General features: G+C 37.1%; 2 protein-coding genes across 5 annotated transcripts; one reads left to right on the forward strand and one right to left on the reverse strand.

Annotated features, from left to right (window-relative positions):
- The first annotated feature begins 1744 nt into the window (after positions 1-1744).
- Positions 1745-11027, forward strand: LOC104890464 (uncharacterized). Of its 4 annotated transcripts, none has more exons than XM_048643471.2 (5): positions 1745-2027; positions 2147-2290; positions 9715-9854; positions 10167-10283; positions 10818-11027. In XM_048643471.2, the coding sequence occupies exons 1-4, from the start codon at positions 1851-1853 to the stop codon at positions 10270-10272; spliced, it is 567 nt and encodes a 188-aa protein (XP_048499428.1). In that variant the 5' UTR covers positions 1745-1850; the 3' UTR covers positions 10273-10283; positions 10818-11027. The 4 variants fall into 4 exon arrangements, with proteins under 4 accessions (XP_048499428.1, XP_048499429.1, XP_010674272.1 ...); XM_048643472.2 differs by having other exon boundaries at positions 10185-10283; XM_010675970.4 differs by lacking the exon at positions 10167-10283 and having other exon boundaries at positions 1748-2027; positions 9715-9886.
- On the reverse strand, positions 10212-14958 carry LOC104890465 (calcium-dependent protein kinase SK5). Its single transcript, XM_010675971.4, has 7 exons — positions 13839-14958; positions 12562-12705; positions 12099-12251; positions 11875-11990; positions 11106-11273; positions 10782-11006; positions 10212-10474 (listed from the first exon to the last, which is right to left on the reverse strand). Exons 1-7 carry the CDS (start codon positions 14386-14388, stop codon positions 10349-10351), a joined length of 1482 nt encoding a protein of 493 aa, XP_010674273.1. The 5' UTR covers positions 14389-14958; the 3' UTR covers positions 10212-10348.
- Positions 14959-17633: the final 2675 nt, after the last annotated feature.

Here is a 17633-nt window from a genome sequence, read left to right on the forward strand (position 1 = left end):
GAACAAGAACTAGCTTATACTGCTAAAAATGAAAATTGTTTAAAAAATAAACACATAAAGTATATTTGTGCGTACACATACATTTGAGTTATGATAAAAACACTAACAAGTTTTTTTTTTAATTTTAAAAACTTACCTATTTGTTAAAACACAAATATAAAAAAAGCTACTTTTTGCCAAAAAGTAACATGTGATCTTTGTCATAAAGCAAAAAGTTGCATTGATTTGCGTGTCCCGTTTAACCTTTTCTCCAAAAAGTGCATTTGGTTATTGATAAGAACCCATACATGTTTGTATATTTGAAATCCATGTTATTGTTGTATCAACCCCTGTTCGTGTGTTTGAAACCCATGTTATTGTTAACGGTTTTTTCACCAAATGCCCCTGACAAAAAAATTTATTCACCAAATACCCCACCTTTTTTCAAAATTCACCATATACCCCTGACTTTTAACAAAATCCACCAGATACCCTTACTATTAACGGACGTTAGTGCTCCGTTAGCTTTTATTTACAAGTTTGCCATAAGTCAACCTAATTAGCCCTAAGTCAATATAATTAATCTAATTAAACCTAATTAACCTAATTAAACCCTAAACTCTCTCTAACCCAACCCCAACCCTACCCGCAAACCCTAGACCCACCACCCAACCCGAGCCCCACCACCCAACTCCAGCCCCACCCCTCCCCTTCCCCTCCCCGGCAACCCCCGCAGGCCCCTTTCCGGCATCCCCCCTCCCTTGCTCGCCTCGCTCGCGCCTCCCCAGCCCCCCTTCCCTCGCGCCTCCCCAGCCCTCCTTCCCTCGTGCCTCCCCTTGCTTCCCTCGTGCCTCACTCTCGCCGGCCTTCCCCGTCCCTCGCGCATCCCCTCCATCTCCCTCACTCTCGCCGGCCTCCCCTCTCGCACCTCCTCCATGCGCCTTCTCCTCCTCTTCGCGTCCTTCCACCTCCCCGTCCCTCGTGCACAGCTTCGAAGGGGTAGCGACCGATAGAGGGGTTGCGGGGATTGGAATTCGAAGGGGTTGGGGGAGGAGGGGGGATTCTGGTTGGGGGTGGTGGGGATGGGGAGGCGCGACTGCGAGCGAGGGAGGGGGAGGGGGAGGGGCGGCGGCTGCGACTGAGGGAGGGGGAGGGGGGAGCTGGTAGCTGGTGGGGCTGGGGTGGGGGGGGGGGTGGTGGTTTAGGGGAGAGAGGGGGGGTTAGGGTTAGTTAGGTTTTTAGGGTTTTTAGGTTAATTAAAGTTTTTTAGGGTTAATTAGAGTTAACCGCTGTTAGTCATTAAGGGCATTATTTGTCATTTTTTTACAAATTTGGGGTATCTAGTGAATATTTTTAAAAGTTAGGGGTATCTGGTGAATTTTGAAAAAAGCTGGGGTATTTGGTAAATAATTTTTTTTGTCTGGGGTATTTGGTGAAATAACCGTATTGTTACACCAACCCTTATTTGTGTATGTAAAAAAGATTGAAACATACTTTTTGTCAAAAATTAAACATGTGATATCTCTTTGCCATAAAACAAAAAGTTACATTAATTTGCGTGTCCTGTTCAACTTTTTTCCAAAAAGGTACAATTGATTTTGCCCGTTTGGATCTTTGAAATTGAAATCCTTATTATTGTTAAATCAACCCGTATTTGTATTTGAAACCAATATTTATGTTAAACCAACTCCTAACTACATATGTAAAAATGTTAAAATTACAATATTAACCTTATTAGTGGGCAAACCCACTATCTCCTCCTCCTCAAGATTTTGGCCTTCTAATTCTGGGTATTGCAACACAAATCTCCAACTTCCACGCGGACAGACAGAGACGAGGGGAAGAGAGTTGAGGAGAGAGACTGGAAAAAAATGGAGTTCGAAACAGTAAAAAAGTACTTGGAAAAACCAGGCAAAGAAGACGAACCTACAAAAATCCACAATCTTCCTTTTAGATTCTTCGATTCTTTCATCATTCATGGCCTTCATCCTGAAATCATCGAACCTGGTCGCGTACTCTGTTCCTTCAAAGTCCCTCCTCGTCTCCTGGTTCGTTCTCTCTCCTCAATTTTATTATGATCAAATTCACTGTATTAATTCATAAAAATTAGGGTTTTACTACTCTGATTACGAATTATCGACGAAATTTGGGGGTGATATGTTTGTAGAATACTGCGAATACTTTACACGGTGGTGCGATTGCGTCGTTGGTGGATTTGGTAGGATCCGCTGTTATTTACACTGTTGGAGCTCCATCTACTGGTGTTTCTGTTGAAATCAACGTCTCTTACCTTGATGCTGCACTTATCGATGTATGTTTTCTCTTTTCTGCTCTTGAATTTTGGGGGGAATTTTTAGGTCAATGAATAACTTCCTCTTTTCCGAATTAAATGCAACAAATGCACTTTTTCACTACTTTTCTTTTTTTTTTTTTTTTTTTTTTTTTTTTTTGATAAGGAGAACAAACTTAGGCTAACCCCCTAATCTGGAGGCCAGCCTAAAACATCCTTTCGGATGATGAGGGAAAAATCCAAACAGTACGGGGGGAACCAATATAGTAGGGAGGGGTGGTCATGCGCTTTCCTAGCCATGAAGTCAGCAGCCTTGTTAGCTTCGCGATAGCAGTGACGGAACTGACAATCCTGAAACCACCTAGTAGCCACACCTGCATCTATCACAATATTAGAAATTTCCCAAGGAATACGCCAACAATTCTTCATAGAATTAATGACAGCTAAGTTGTCTCCTTCAATAATAATATTAGAAATATCAAGCGAAATAGCTCCTTTAACTCCTTCTCTAAGAGCCCAAGCTTCAGCTTGCAAAATAGAAATATTGGGCCCAAAGACTTGGCACCAGCTAGGAGGACTTCCCAGAATTATTACGAATAACAAAACCTAAGGAAGCATTCCATTTCTAATTTTAGAGCCATCAAAATTAAGCTTACAGTAATTAGGAGGAGGGGGGACCAAATAAGATTTTGGCCCGATCTATCTAACTTGATCAGGGCTTTTGATGCTAGAAGTGGAAACGACATTATCATTTCCATCATCCATATCAGTCTTCAACCATTGCTCATAAAAGTTCTTAATAATAAAACTAACACGACGAGGAGAAAAACCCTCATCATTGAAGATAACTTTGTTTCTAGTGAACCAAATAAACCACCAAATAAAAGCAGACTTAGTTATGTGATCATCAGAAAGAGTAGAATGACAGACCTCAATCCAACAACGGAAAGAAAAGGAACTAGAGAAATTAATATTACCAGGACGGGAGGGCCAAGAGGCACTATCGTGGAGGCAGGAGAATACCTGTAACGTAAATGGACACTCAAAACAGAGGTGAGTCATAGTCTCCTGAGAATTACAACAAAGAACACATTGCTGAGGAACATAAACTTTGCATTTTTCAAGTCTATCCTTAGTAGGAAGACCATCATGACAGGCTTTCCAAAGGAACATTGAAATTTTCGGAGGGACATGAAGCTTCCAAATCCAAGCATATTCTACCTTCTCAAAATTTGGATTAAAAGCTCCTTGGGCTAAAAGGGAACCAGACTTAACGGAGTATTCTCCATCCGCCGTCAACCCCCAAAAAAGAGAGTCTGGCTGAGGAGATGACGGCAAAAAAATAGAAGAGATCCTGGCCACAATATGTGACGGAAATACAGTTTCAAGCTTGGAACAATCCCACCCCCCCAACTCATTAATAAACTCACTAACTGTAGCACCTTCTGATCCTGAGAGAGGACTAACCACCATACTAATGGGATATTGAAAAACCCAATTATCCTCCCAAAATCTAATGTCTTTACCATTTCCAACCTGCCATCTTAGACCCTTTTTAAACAAAGGCCTGAGGGACATAAGCTTTCTCCATTGCCAAGAAGCTACTGGAGAAACATTATGAGAGAGGATATCACTAGATTTACTATACTTTTTTTTAACTAGACTAACCCAAAGATTTTGAATGTTTGAGAATTTTCCAAAGCAACTTCATTTGAAGGGCTATATTATTGACTTCAGCTTTTCTTATACCCAACCCCCCAAATTGTTTCGGAAGACAAATTTTATCCCATCCAATTAAATTAGCAGCTTTATTCAAATGATCTTTATTCCAGAAGAAATTCCTATAAGACTTGTCTAAATTCGAAAGAATAGTCTTTGGTAAATAAAAACTTTGCATTTGATAATTGGCTTTAGTAGCCAAATTCGCTTGAATAAGAACCGTTCTACCAGCTTGGGAAAGAGAGTTGGCTTTCCACTTAGGTAACTGATTGACAACCTTAGTGCAAACTTTCCCAAAAGTTTCGTTTGTAACTCGAGAATCTATAATTGGGCAACCCAAATACTCCCCTAAATTGTTTGATTCAGCCATTCCAAGTAGCGAAGCAAAATTAGCTTTAGTCTCAACAGAAACATTCGGAGAACATTGAAAGGCAGATTTATGAAAATTAACAAGCTGGCCAGACATAGAACAATATTTATCAAGAATTAGCTTAATAGCAGAACAACTATTATCAGAGGCTCGCGCAAAAATCATAGTGTCATCAGCAAAGGTAAGAAAAGGGATACGAACACCAGATTTACCTATAGGAACACCAATTAATTTATCTCGTGATCATTACCTGACAGTTGCCTAGCAAGAAGTTCAGCACATATAATGAAAAGATAAGGTGAGAGCGGATCACCTTGACGGATTCCTCTGGACGGGGTAAACCGATCACCGGGAATGCCATTGACTAAAACTGAAAAGGAGGGAGTTGTGATGCAACACCGAATCCAAGCAACCCATTGAGAGCAGAATCCCAACTTCTTTAGAGTGACTAAAATATAGTCCCATTCTAATCTATCATAAGCTTTTCCATATCGAGTTTGATTGCAATCCACCCCTCAGATCCAGATTTTTTACTAAAAGAGTGGAAGACCTCATGAGCAATTAGAATATTGTCTTGAATAAGACGTTCTGGAACAAAGGCCCCTTGCAGAGGGTGAATAATTTTTCCTAACACAGATTTAAGTCTATTAGTTATAACTTTTGAAATCACCTTATAAATTGTTGAACACAAACTTATAGGTCTAAAATGATTTGAACTGGACGGATTATCTATTTTAGGAATAAGAGCAAGAAATGTGTGGTTTATTTCCTTCAATATATTTCTGAATGAAAAAAGGCTTTAACCGCTCTAATGACAGAATTACCCACTAGAGTCCAATATTTCTGAAAGAAAAAAGGAGGGAAACCGTCAGGACCAGGGGATTTGTCCGGAGCTAGATCAAAAACAGCTTCTTTAATTTCTTCAGCGGAGACTACTGCTATAAGATAGGCATTATCTTCATCAGAGATTATAGGAGAAAGAAGATTAAAGTCAACACCTTCATCAAATCCACAATTTGGATTTGAAATAAATCTTTTGCAAAATTCCTTTGTAATTTCACTAGAAATAATAGCTGGAGAAGAGATAGCTTGATCCGTCTCTGTAGTAAAGTTTTTAATTTGATTCTTATTTCGCCTAATGGTAGCATGAGTATGATAATAACTTGTGTTTGCATCCCCAAGACGGAGATAATTAGTCTTGCTTTTTTGTTTCCAAAAATCATGACTATAAGATAATAATTTTTCTCTTTTAATAAGAAACCGATTTTGTTGTGACTTGAGTGAAGAGCACAAGGGATGGACTAAGAGATTAGATTGAATTTCTGCTAGTTTAGAATCAACAATTCTATTGTCTAAAAACATTACCAAACTGGGAATATTCCATTTCTTTGATTTGACCTTTAGTAGTTTACATTTCTTCACAAGATTGAACATATGAGAGCCATTAAAACGAGTACACCAAGTCTTTTTGACAAGAGTGTCATAATCTTTTCGGTGACACCACATTTTCTCAAAACGAAAAGGGGGAGCTTTCAAGGTTTTATTCTTAGATAAATCAAGTGTTACTTGACAATGATCTGATGAAGTGAAAGGATGATGTTTTAGAATTGCTTGAGGGAAGTGATTAAGCCAAAGTTGACTAGCTAACCCTTTATCAATGCGTTCTAGAATATTGTTTGGGCCTGCTCTTTTTTTTCTCCAAGTATATCTAGATCCCATAAAGGGAAGCTCAACACAGGTATCTGAGTTAAAACATTTTTCATAACGTTGAGCCTATTGGAGTTAAAGGAGCTCCTCCTAATTTGTCCTGTTCACAGCTAATTTCATTAAAATCCCCAAGAATCACAAAGGAGAAGTTAACGAATTCACATACTCAAAGATCTCTTCCCAAAAATCAGCTTTATGTTGGCTTTTGGGAGGGGCATAAATAAAGATGATTATAAAGGAAATATTTTCATTTAGGAGAGTAATATTACTAGCAATAAACCGAGTAGCTTTATGAATGACTACTAAATTAAAGGGAGACTGATTACAATCCTTCCAAAATAACCAAAGCCCACCTGCTAGGCCTAAGGTGGGCACGAAATCTACATATTGAAAGCCACATTGATTTGCTGTAATAAGGGAGGGGGGCTTGGGACTTAACTTCACAAATCATGAAGACCTTAATGGAATTACTATTACAAAAATCTCGAATATCAACCAAAGAGTTCTTTTTTCACCCCTCTTTATGTTCCAAAACCAGCAATCATGCTTATTTAATAAATCACACAAACCTAGTTGACTAGCAAAGGCTAAGGAATTAATAATACTTACTTTACGAATGTGGCACAACCATTCACTAATATGAGCATTGATAACAAAATCCTTAACAATGTTTCTTAGAGTGGAACACATCCATTGAATCTTCTGAAAAAAAGGTTGGTCATATGTAACCAGCATCACATAATGAATGGCAGCCAAACTGAATATATTCATCAGCAAATGAATAATAGCTTGTAAAGAGATTGAGCATTTTTCTTTAACAAAGCTCTTATGATCAAAAGAGGCAAGGCCTACTATTGGCACACAATGACAACAATATTTTTCTCCATTCCAATAGCTTCTATAGCCTAGAATGGAGTGAAAAATTCCAATCCAATAGCTTCTGTAGCCTAAATCGGAGATTTGATTATAGTAAAATGTTCTGAGAAGCAACCAACAAAATCCAATCCAACTATTTCTCCTAACTAGCTTAAAGATTACTAAAATAGATAAATAGAGAGCAGGCACTCCAAAATTAGAGGTGGCCAAAACAAGCTGAGAAAAGTTGAGAGCTAAACCAAACTTAGCTATGGAGTATGCCTTTAAACAACATCCGAAAACAGAGCATACAACCCATAAGAGAAGCCAGAAGAAGACAATAATTGTAGCCATGTGAATGAATAGAAATTCCTTCATAGCTATCAAGCTTATGAAACCATAATGAATTGAAATTCTCAAAAGCAAACAAAGAATATAAAGCATCCTGCTACTTGGACAGAAGATGAACATGTCACCAAATACTAACCATGAATTTCGTAATGAAATCTTTCCTAAAGGAGGTAAATAAAACCATACCTTGGGGTTCACATTACATGAACCTACCTGATTTAACTGAACTAAATAGGATGCTTTATGGGAAAGAGAAAACCCTTTGAACTCACTGAGTTCACCATGAGAAGTAGCCAGTTGAAAATGCTGGAAATCACAGCATCTACACCTAAATGATGAAGACTGGATGATTTCAATGAAGCTTCTAGCACACACCACCATAGGAGCAGCCACACGGTGGCAGAACCACCTGAAGACCATATGAAATAAAACCCGACAGCCAGGAGGCTTGGGTGCGACAAAAGACATCAACCCTTCAGCTGGAATCGAGAAAATCAGCACCAAAAACATTACATAAAGACCCACACCAATCAGTGAAAGAGGAACCCAAAACCGATTACCCCGAAAAACCCTAGCCATGACAACGAAACCTTTAAATTTGAATGGAAGGAAGATGAATCCTTTAATCCAATCAAATGATTGAACTCTGAATCCCAAGAATAATGAGGAAGCTCGGAATTGAATAAACAAGAGAGGATGGGAATAACTCTCATAAACTGAAATTTTTTTTCGACAAATCGCATCTTCATCATGAGAAATTTTTTTTCCCTGACTAATGGCTTTTCTTGGGCAGAATTTTTTGGAAAATGCAATTAGAATGGCTAACAGGAGATTAGAAATGATAGCTAAAAGCAATTTACCATGCTTGATGATAGAAGATTTCTCAAAATTGAATTGGGGATTTTGTTTATGGCTAGGGTTTTCAAACTTGGAATTGGGGCTTTTTTCTTCTTTCTTTTCTCTTTCTCTCTCTACTTGTTTCTCTCTCATCTTTTTCTCAGAGTTTATGTTGCACTTTTTCACTACTTGTCGATGTAAGTTTTCTCTCGTGACGTACTTTTATAAAATGTAATTTTTATAATTTTTGTTATAGGTAATTATAAATATTTGTGGTCAAAATAATGCCTCTGGATGTGTAAGAGTGCATTTGTTGCATTTAATTTGGAACGAAGGAAGTAGTAGTCTTGTTGAAGTTTTTATTTTTATTTTAAGAGGAGTTGATAGTTTTGAATGTGTATTGTTCAGTTGTGATTTTGTGAATGAGCGCATTAGTGATTTTATTTGCTAGTATGAAGATGAGAGTACAGTGAAAATGTGGCTGGTTGAGACTGGTTTGTAATTTTAGTTGCAGAGAAAGATTTTACTTGAGATTGTTGGGATATGATTAGCTGAACTGGATCCGGTTTTTGTAGATAGAATTTTGTAATGTTGCATACTATGTTCGGATAGGTCGATTTGGACGGGAAGGGAGGTAAGGGAAAGTGAGAGATTAGTTTTCACTTGTTTTGGTATGACATAAAGAAAGGAACAGAAAAGAACTGGAGGGATACATTTTCCTTTACCCTATAATGAATCGAATTCCTCAATACCTGGTAACATTTGGAAGGATAATAGGAGCTGAGTCTTTCTCTCTTCTCCTTTCCCTTTCCCTCCATGAATGCCGTCTAAGCAAAGTGTAAATATGTGTTTGGATTGGGGAATTTGTAAGCGAAGAGAGTGATGGGAAAGGGTGGGATTCGTTTTCCCTTGTTTTGATGTAACATGGGAGAGAAGGGAATCAGGAGGGGTTTAACTATTCCCTATTAATAAACCGAATTGTTCTAACATTGGAAAGATTTTGAAGAAATATACGATCGCCCTCTTTCCTCCCCACCATATCTTCTTCGTCCTGCCCTAACCTTACCTTTCTCTCTATGATTGGTAACCAAAGAAAAGTGTTTGTAACACGGCAGCGTTGTCTATTACGTTTCCTTATGTTAATGATGCTTCTTATCTTCATTTGGCTATGATTGTACTTGATGTTCTCACATTCTTTTCGCTATATCTGGAAGCTGGAAGGTAGATTGAAAAAAAAGGTCTGAATGAGTTTAGTCAAAGTAATATCACAAGTTTCCCTAAATAAAAAAAATTACAAGGTCAGGAATGTTTTGGTTAATTCAGAGGATTTCCGATAGTTTCAGACTTTCTGTAAAATTTAGATATCATTCGAAAAATTCAGGTGAAAAGGGAATGGACTATGGAGTTGTTTATTACTTTTGGCTCATAAGAATTTCATCAGTCTGTTATCTAGTTACAATTTTTGACACAATGAATCTTAAATCCTTTTTTATTTTTGTTTGATGACGGGGTGGGGAAGGGGGAGAGGTTGTTAAAGAGGACTAGAGCAGCATGATCTTAGTGGTAGTTTTACTAAGACATGAAACGACAATTTTGATTTATACAGGAGGAGATTGAAATTGAAGCCAAGGCTCTACGTGTTGGGAAATCGATTGCTGTCGTCAGTGTAGAGTTAAGGAAGAAAGGAAGTGGGAAGATCATAGCTCAGGGGCGGCACACCAAGTACCTTCCAGTATCTAGCAAACTGTAGGATTGCATTTGGAAGTTACCTTCTCATTGTACTATTTCTTTCACATACATCTTCTATTGCCAGAAGGAATAACAAATATGTATAGTACCTTAAAATTGTTTAATGTTATGATCCCCTTGTGTGTTCTTGATGTACAAGATTGATGATGCACATATATTTGCATATGAAAAAGTTTGACTTTCATTTTCTATCCTGGTTGAATTATTCTTAGTAGTTATATTTTTTAAAGGAAATATATATTTGGTACCAAGCAGTGAGCAATCGCTGTAGTTCAAAGTTCAGAAAATTACACTATTACTGCTTTGCAGTGACTCGGATGCTTTCAGGTTTCAGAATTGCATAAGATTCAGGACTGACAATAAAAAATGGTATATAAAGAAACTGAAAATGGAATCGGCATCTCCAGGAGACTGAAAGATTCAATGGTTAGTATTTTGTTTGGCAACGATAAAGAGAAACTGTGAAATTTCAATGGTGCTAAGTTTCTAGTCTATGAATCCTGAAGAAAGTCGACAGCATCTTCCCAGTTTATAATGCTTCTCATCGTTCTCCTCCCACCTCCACCATTGCCCATTCTCATCATTGCAACAAATTCTCCATAATCTATTTGGCCATCCTGGATAAACATCATGCTCATATTAGGACAGTCACTCAGAAATTTGAGCCACCCAATCATACTATCAATTTGCGATACTGTATATCTTAGGCTTTGTTCTTTTCACCTGAAACACCATTACTTTTCTATATCTGATTTTGTGGTGAAATGAACTTGACTGCTTTGGTTATCTTTTTCTTTGAATATGTTATCACCTTAAAGTATATATATGATTAATTGGCCCTGAAAGTTATGTTTCCAAGGTGAAAAGAACAATGCCTTTATTATAATTATGTTGATAAATGGTCATCAATTTAAAAGAGCTTACATTATCTTGATCAATTTCCGTAATCATTTCCTCCAGGTGATGATCACTGAGTCCAAGTTCTTTGCATGCTTGCTGGAGCTCCTCGATGGTTATATAACCACTGCTATCTTTGTCAAAATATGCGAATGCAGATGCCAGGTTCTCCTCTCTCTCCAATTTGTTTAGGTGCAGCGTGGCAGCAACAAATTCTCCATAGTCTATGGTCCCATTTTCGTCAACATCTGCCTGCCAAGTGCCAACAGGTAATCCATCTCTCACTTAGAAGCCATTAATGAATAATGATGAGAAATGTTTTTATGTTTTCTTATTAAGATAATTTCTTACTGCATGCATGAGATCCTCAATTTCAGATTCCCTTATCTTTGAGTCAACACGTCGTAGGCCGTGTTTTAGTTCATCAAATGTTATGGCTCCACTATTGTCTTTGTCTATTTTTTTGAATAGCTCCTTCAATCCACCAATTTCTTCTTCAGAGAGTTTTTCAGCTATGACCTGCAAAATATGTGGCTTAGCCTTTTAATAAATAAAATTGTGCTTGCACTAGAACATTTAATGTGAAAAAACCTAAATTTTAGGACACTTTCTTTCAAATCCATGTTACTTGGATCCACATGCAGGTTTAAATTAGGAGAAACTAATCCAAAAATAGTGGGGTTTAAACGTGATTTATCACCCAAATCTGAAACTTATTCTTAACAAAGCTGACCAAAAGCTGGTAAAAATATTTATGGCTTAAAATGGACTCCATATGCTGGACATTTATAGACCCTAGCAAAACCTGTATGGCACGAGCCACCCAGATACCACTGGGTGTGCCTTCTTTAGGTGCTCTCAGGTGATTGATAAAATTTGCCAAAAGTTTGGCCTTGAACACGAGTTTATAGTGTAAAATTCGACGCTTGACTTGTTTGGCAGTGATTTATGTGATCTATGATATGACACTTGAAATAATTGAAGTTAAAGAGATTGAATCCCTGAAAGTAGCTGTAACTATAATCCTGAAATCAGAACTGGTGCTTGATTTTTGGGGTCGAGTCTGGGTAACAAAATACGGGCATCTTGATATGCTTAAGAGAATAGATTGAATTATTACCCGGCAGGCCATCTTCTTAAGCTTGTTCATGGCTGAAAAGTGCTTGAGGCGTGATAGAACAGCTGAATCGAGAGGCTTGTCAGGTACATTTGAGTCGTCAACAATCCATGGATGACCTGGTAAAAACATCTACTATTACCCAGTTTCCCTTATGATAAACAACTGAGAACTTGTAGGTATAGAAATCAGAAACAGGACAGGGCAAGCCAAATGAGAGATCTTACTGAGAACTTGGTAGGCTGTGAGCCTTTGTCTGGGATCTCTTTCAAGCATCTTCCTTATCAAACCTTTTGCACCTTCCGAGATGCTTGGCCATGGTCTTGTCTCAAAATTGACCTTTCCTTTCAATATCTGTCTAAATATTCCTGCATCGGTTTCTGAAAATACAACAAATAAGTTAGGCAAGTCTTTAGGTTAGACCGTTTCACACTAATTTATTACGAGACATTAAAAGCTCATCCCACATAAGGTAATTACTTGTCAAAAAGAAAATCACCCCAGTCTTACAATAAGCTATTATGACTTATGAGACAGTCTTCATACAAAATTTTGCCAAAGCAACATTATTCTACCACAAAGTAGGGGAACTTGCTGATGCTGCAATAATGCAAGATTTTAGACTTTGCAGAATTGGTAACTCATCTATGTAAATTCTATGGATACCCATTGTATGGCACCTTTATTTACCTGCCCAAAAAGGTGGAACTCCACTAAGTAAGATGTACAAGATAACACCTGCACTCCAAACATCAGCTTCTGGGCCATAAAGCTTGGACAATACTTCTGGTGCAACATAGAAAGGACTCCCTACCACATCACTGAAAGTATCACCTATATACAAAACAGAGTGCAATTTCAGATATTAATCATTTACAGGATGTTGGACAGTATTCTGAAGCAACAATGATTCTTTAACCCTACTGGTGATTGGTCTAAAATCATTAATATATTACTTTAATTGCAGTTTCTCTTTCTCATATGTTACATTTGTTTAGACTTTCTTTCTTTCTCTCTCATGAATATAATTACAGATTCTGATATTTGGTTAGTGTGAATACAGAACTTTTACATAAATAAATGCAACTTAGTTTCAACTTGCCATGCCAACTGACATCATTGCCATTTCTTCAGTACACAGATTTCTGAAAGACAGTATTATGGTTTTATTATTTGTTTAGTACCTTAATGAACGAACGTGCCTTGAAGTTGGAAACCTCGAGAACATGTCTTTACAATTCAGTAAAACCTAAGCTTGATCTATACTATTTGTTTTTCTGTTCTCAATTTATTTGCATTATACAGAACGTACTTTATAGTATATATTTGATCCATCGGATAGATAATAGGATAATTTTGCAATAATTTATGTAAATATGTTTAAAACTTTTTGTTGTAGTGCTTTTGGTTCCTATGTCTATAGTTGATATAGGAGGGACCCAGTAGATGAGAGTCATTTTTTTCTAACACATTCTATATGACAGAGGAAAAGAAAAGGAAATCTGTGCCATTCTTAAGGCTGTGTTTGGTTGGATGGGACTGAGGATTAGAACACAATCATAAATTAGTCTTCACCTTTATAGGAAAACTGAAAATGGAGGGGAGAGTGGTTGAGAGAAGAGAAAGAGAGGTAGGAAATAGGGAGGAAAATGTGGCATTCCTTCATTTAGAAAGGAAATAAAATTCCATCCTAGAGAGAACTGTTTTCCACCTTTTTGCAAAGCATACCATTTTCAAACCAATGAAAAGAAAATTGGTAAAACTACAATTTCAGAAACATGTTTTCCTCCCTACTAATTTGAAAATCAAACGCAGAAAATAGCATATTTGCAACTAAACTAGAATACCATATTTTTCTTTAATTCATTGTAAAATATGTAATGTTCAATGCAACTATCGTTATATGCAACAGTTAATAGAGAAAAACAGAGGAAAGGAGGAAAAGTGCAGGTAAGTTTGACACCCACCTGGCTGATAAAACACAGAAAGGCCAAAATCGGTGGCTTTTAGAGAAGAATCCTCTGCAGTACTCTCAAACAAGAAGTTTTCAGGCTTGAGATCTCTATGAATGACCCCTAATGAATGGCAAGCTTCAACAACACCAATGATGGTCTTCATCAACCTAGCGGCTTCTCTCTCACTATATTGTCCTTTCGCCACAATTCTATCGAAGAGTTCTCCACCTTCACACAACTCCATGACTAAATGAACATGAGTTGAGTCTTCATAAGTACCTTTAATGGTTACAACATTCGGGTGCTCAACTAAGTGGTGCATTATCTGAATCTCTCTCCAGACATCGTCACAATCTTCCCTACACAAAAGCTTCCTCTTGGGTATTGATTTGCAGGCATATTTTGATCCTGTGGAGTTTTCTGTGCATAAGTATGTGGTTCCATATTGGCCTTGGCCTAGTTTTTCACCTAGAGTGTAAAGATCATTAACGTTTTGGGTTTCGTAGGGAAGAATTGATGTGGGTTTTGAGAATCTTACTGAGTTGGTTTTGTTGAATGGCATGGTGATATTTTGGTCTGAAAGAGAAAAGTTCTGAGACCCAAAATTTTATGGATTTTAGAGTTTATACAGTAATACAGGTTGGAGTTATACTAAGTCTTTAAGTTGAAGATTTTGTTAATAAATACTTGTTGCAGCAAGTTGTCATGGTTGGTCCTCTGTCAGGAGGTTTAAGTGGAGGAACATGTTAAAATTATATGAATTAAATAAACCATTTGGTATGTTTTTAAGTAATTTATCACAATAGTAAATTCTAGTTGTGAAATTGTATTGTGATAAGAACGTGGACTGTTTCTCCATAAACTCTTTGACGTGTAATTTTAAATTCAACCATCACGTGCCCAATAATCTTGTTGGCTGTTGTTAAGACTTTTGGTTGAATATAAAATTTAAGTTTTACGCTCCACTTCTTTTGTACTTGCCCTCTATTTTTTTAGTTAGCGCACTTAGAATTTTGACGCTATTTAAAAATAGTCATTTGAAATTTTGTTTGATTCGTGAATATTTTATCTCATAGTCATAATTTTAGTTGTAAACTAAAAATAAATAGTAGAGTCCCGACATCTATATCACTAATCAAGTTATAAATTTTTACAGTTCACATGAGAAGCTATTGGGCAGTATGCGATATCCTTGAGAACTCTACCCACCCAAGTATTCAACCATTACAAAATAAAGGTTTACCTACTTAACTTATCCTGTTGGATTAGGTATAAGACTGAAGAAAACTTCAAATCTTGAAAGAGTAATACATTGATTAACTTTCTCACAAAAAATAGAAGAAATCTTAAAAACACCAGCCGCTCCAGCAAGCTCGTTGGTGGTCGACCTCGCACATGGTCGCCGACGAGCTTGCCTTCCTTACTTTTCGTTTTATTTTCCGATTTATGTTTCTTAGATTCGTGTTTCCCCCTCCCCTGTTTCAGTACTTAGTTTAGGTTTTCCTACCCCTTCCCCCGTGTTCGAGTCAATTGGTGATACTCTGCCCGCCTTGCAGGTACTCGTGCAGAGGATTGGCCGCCGACAAGTTCTTTCCTTCCCCTTTCCTTTCCCCTTTGTGTTTGTCGGGCTTCCCTTCCCCATCCCCTATTACGTTTCATCGTCGGGCTTTCCCCTCCCCTTCCTCGTGTTTCGTGTGTTGGCTTCCCCCCCTCCCCTGGTATGTTTATTGATCTTTGGTTCTTCAGTCTTGACGTTTGTGTCTTCGTCTTCTCGCATTTGGTCGAGTCTCTTAGTTTAGGGTTCGATGCTACAAATTTAGTGATGTGTGTTTTCGTTATTTTCATGTTTTTTTCTTTCAGATTCGATGACCCTTGTCTTTTTGTGACTGGATGTGCTGGGTGTTCGTTGGTCGTGATCGGTGGCAGTTGAAGGCTCTTGGTTTCCTATGATAAAGGAAGATCTAGGCAACCTGGTAAGTAGAGCCAATAATCCTGGAGTTAGGCATGAGGTTTTTGCCACTTTTTAAATTCAGGTGTTGGTTAAGATAAGAGGAGCTTCTCTCTTAAAATCTGTTGTGCGTCAGTCTTATGGGTTCGGATTGTCAGTTTTGATCAGGATTCGTCAATGGGGCGAAGTTCTTCTATCTAACTTGCCCCAAATTCTCGTGATGGCTTCAAGCGTCATCATAGCTCAAAAACGCATCTTGTGGGAGACACTCCAACTTGTTTTGCGGCACGTCAATACCTCCACATCTTTCGAGTTTCAAGCTAGTGTGACTGAACTCTGGATACTCTTGCAAAAGGCCAGAAGTCACTAAAGAACGTGACTTCATTATTGTGGGAATCCCAGGAGAATTATCAAAGACCTTGGGATTTTGCGGCTAGTGAACATTGGGATCTATTAGCTGTTATATGGCAATATCTCTGTGAAGATCGTCAGAGTTTTGTATCTCAACAGATTTCCCTCATATCCAATCTCACCCGCCATCGCTTAAGACAAACTTTTTTCGGACTGGACACATATTAGTTAGTGTTTTCTTTAAAAAGTATGTACGAGTTAATGTAATTCTTTTTAGTGTTAATTGTTTATGTTTGGTTGTATTAGTATCACGATGTACTCCAGTTTTTAATTAATGCAAAGTTTCTCGATGTCAAAAAAAAAACAAGTGAAGCAGGCGCATGTCCCACAAAGACACAAAGGGGATGCTTCCTCATTCTTTTGTCAATTTTAACCTTAAAAAAAGTATATAAGTATAGTCTTTATTAGAAAGCAAAAGTGACATCAAATGGATATAGATATATGCTTAAAATAAATGATCATTTGGTTTAAATTAGAAAGATTTCTTAGGAAGTTTCATTAAAACTTTTATTGTGTGCGAAGTCTATAGAAGTTATGTGGTTGAGTACGACATATAGAAATTTCCATGAGATGTTTCATTTAGCTAGAGAAATAAGGTAAGTTAATTTTTCCATTTTGTAGGCAACTAGAATTTCCAAAATGACACTACATGTGTTTATGTCTCGAAAATTTTATGACGTACTGAATTCATGTTTTTCCAAAATTGTATGACTAAGGTTAAGAAATCCCAATTTTCGAAAATTTTTACCTATTTACCATAGAATTTTGTATAAGTTTTGAAAACTTTACCCGATTTAATAGGAGGGAGCATAATTCTTTGTTGATGACCAAAATTACACTTCTTATTTTTTTTTCAATTTCCGGAAAAAAATTAATAGTGTTTTCTTTTTGCTTGAACCTATTCAAACTGAACTTACTAGATCCGATGTGACCTAATCAATTTTAATTTTACCTTATATTGAAACTTGATCAAACTCATTAAACTTATAACTTATATTTTTATGATGAAGAAAACGCATTTCTAAGTTAATAAATGTAACTTATGTAAGATATATCCTCAAATGCAATAAAGTACTCCATCTGTCCCATAATATAGTGCTTGTTTCTTTTTTTACACGGTCTCTAAGACATAACTTTGACCTTTAATATCTTCAATTCCGTATCAATAACAATATAAAAAGTTGATATTATGAAACTACACATTGAGACAAATCTAACAAGATCTCACATGAATATGTTTTTATATATACAAATGAGAATATTAGGTCAAAGATTTTAAAATTTGACCCATAAAAAATAAAATAGGCACTATATTATAAGACGGAGGGAGTATAAACTTGTCATGGTTCACCTGGAAAAAAAAATTCGATCCGACATTTTCATGCAAACATTTGCTTTACCCTTGTCGTCCCCATACATGGAGAGGCACAAAACCGAGATGTACATGT

This window comes from Beta vulgaris, chromosome 4 (assembly GCF_026745355.1).
Source record: "Beta vulgaris subsp. vulgaris cultivar EL10 chromosome 4, EL10.2, whole genome shotgun sequence".
NCBI lineage: Eukaryota > Viridiplantae > Streptophyta > Magnoliopsida > Caryophyllales > Amaranthaceae > Beta > Beta vulgaris.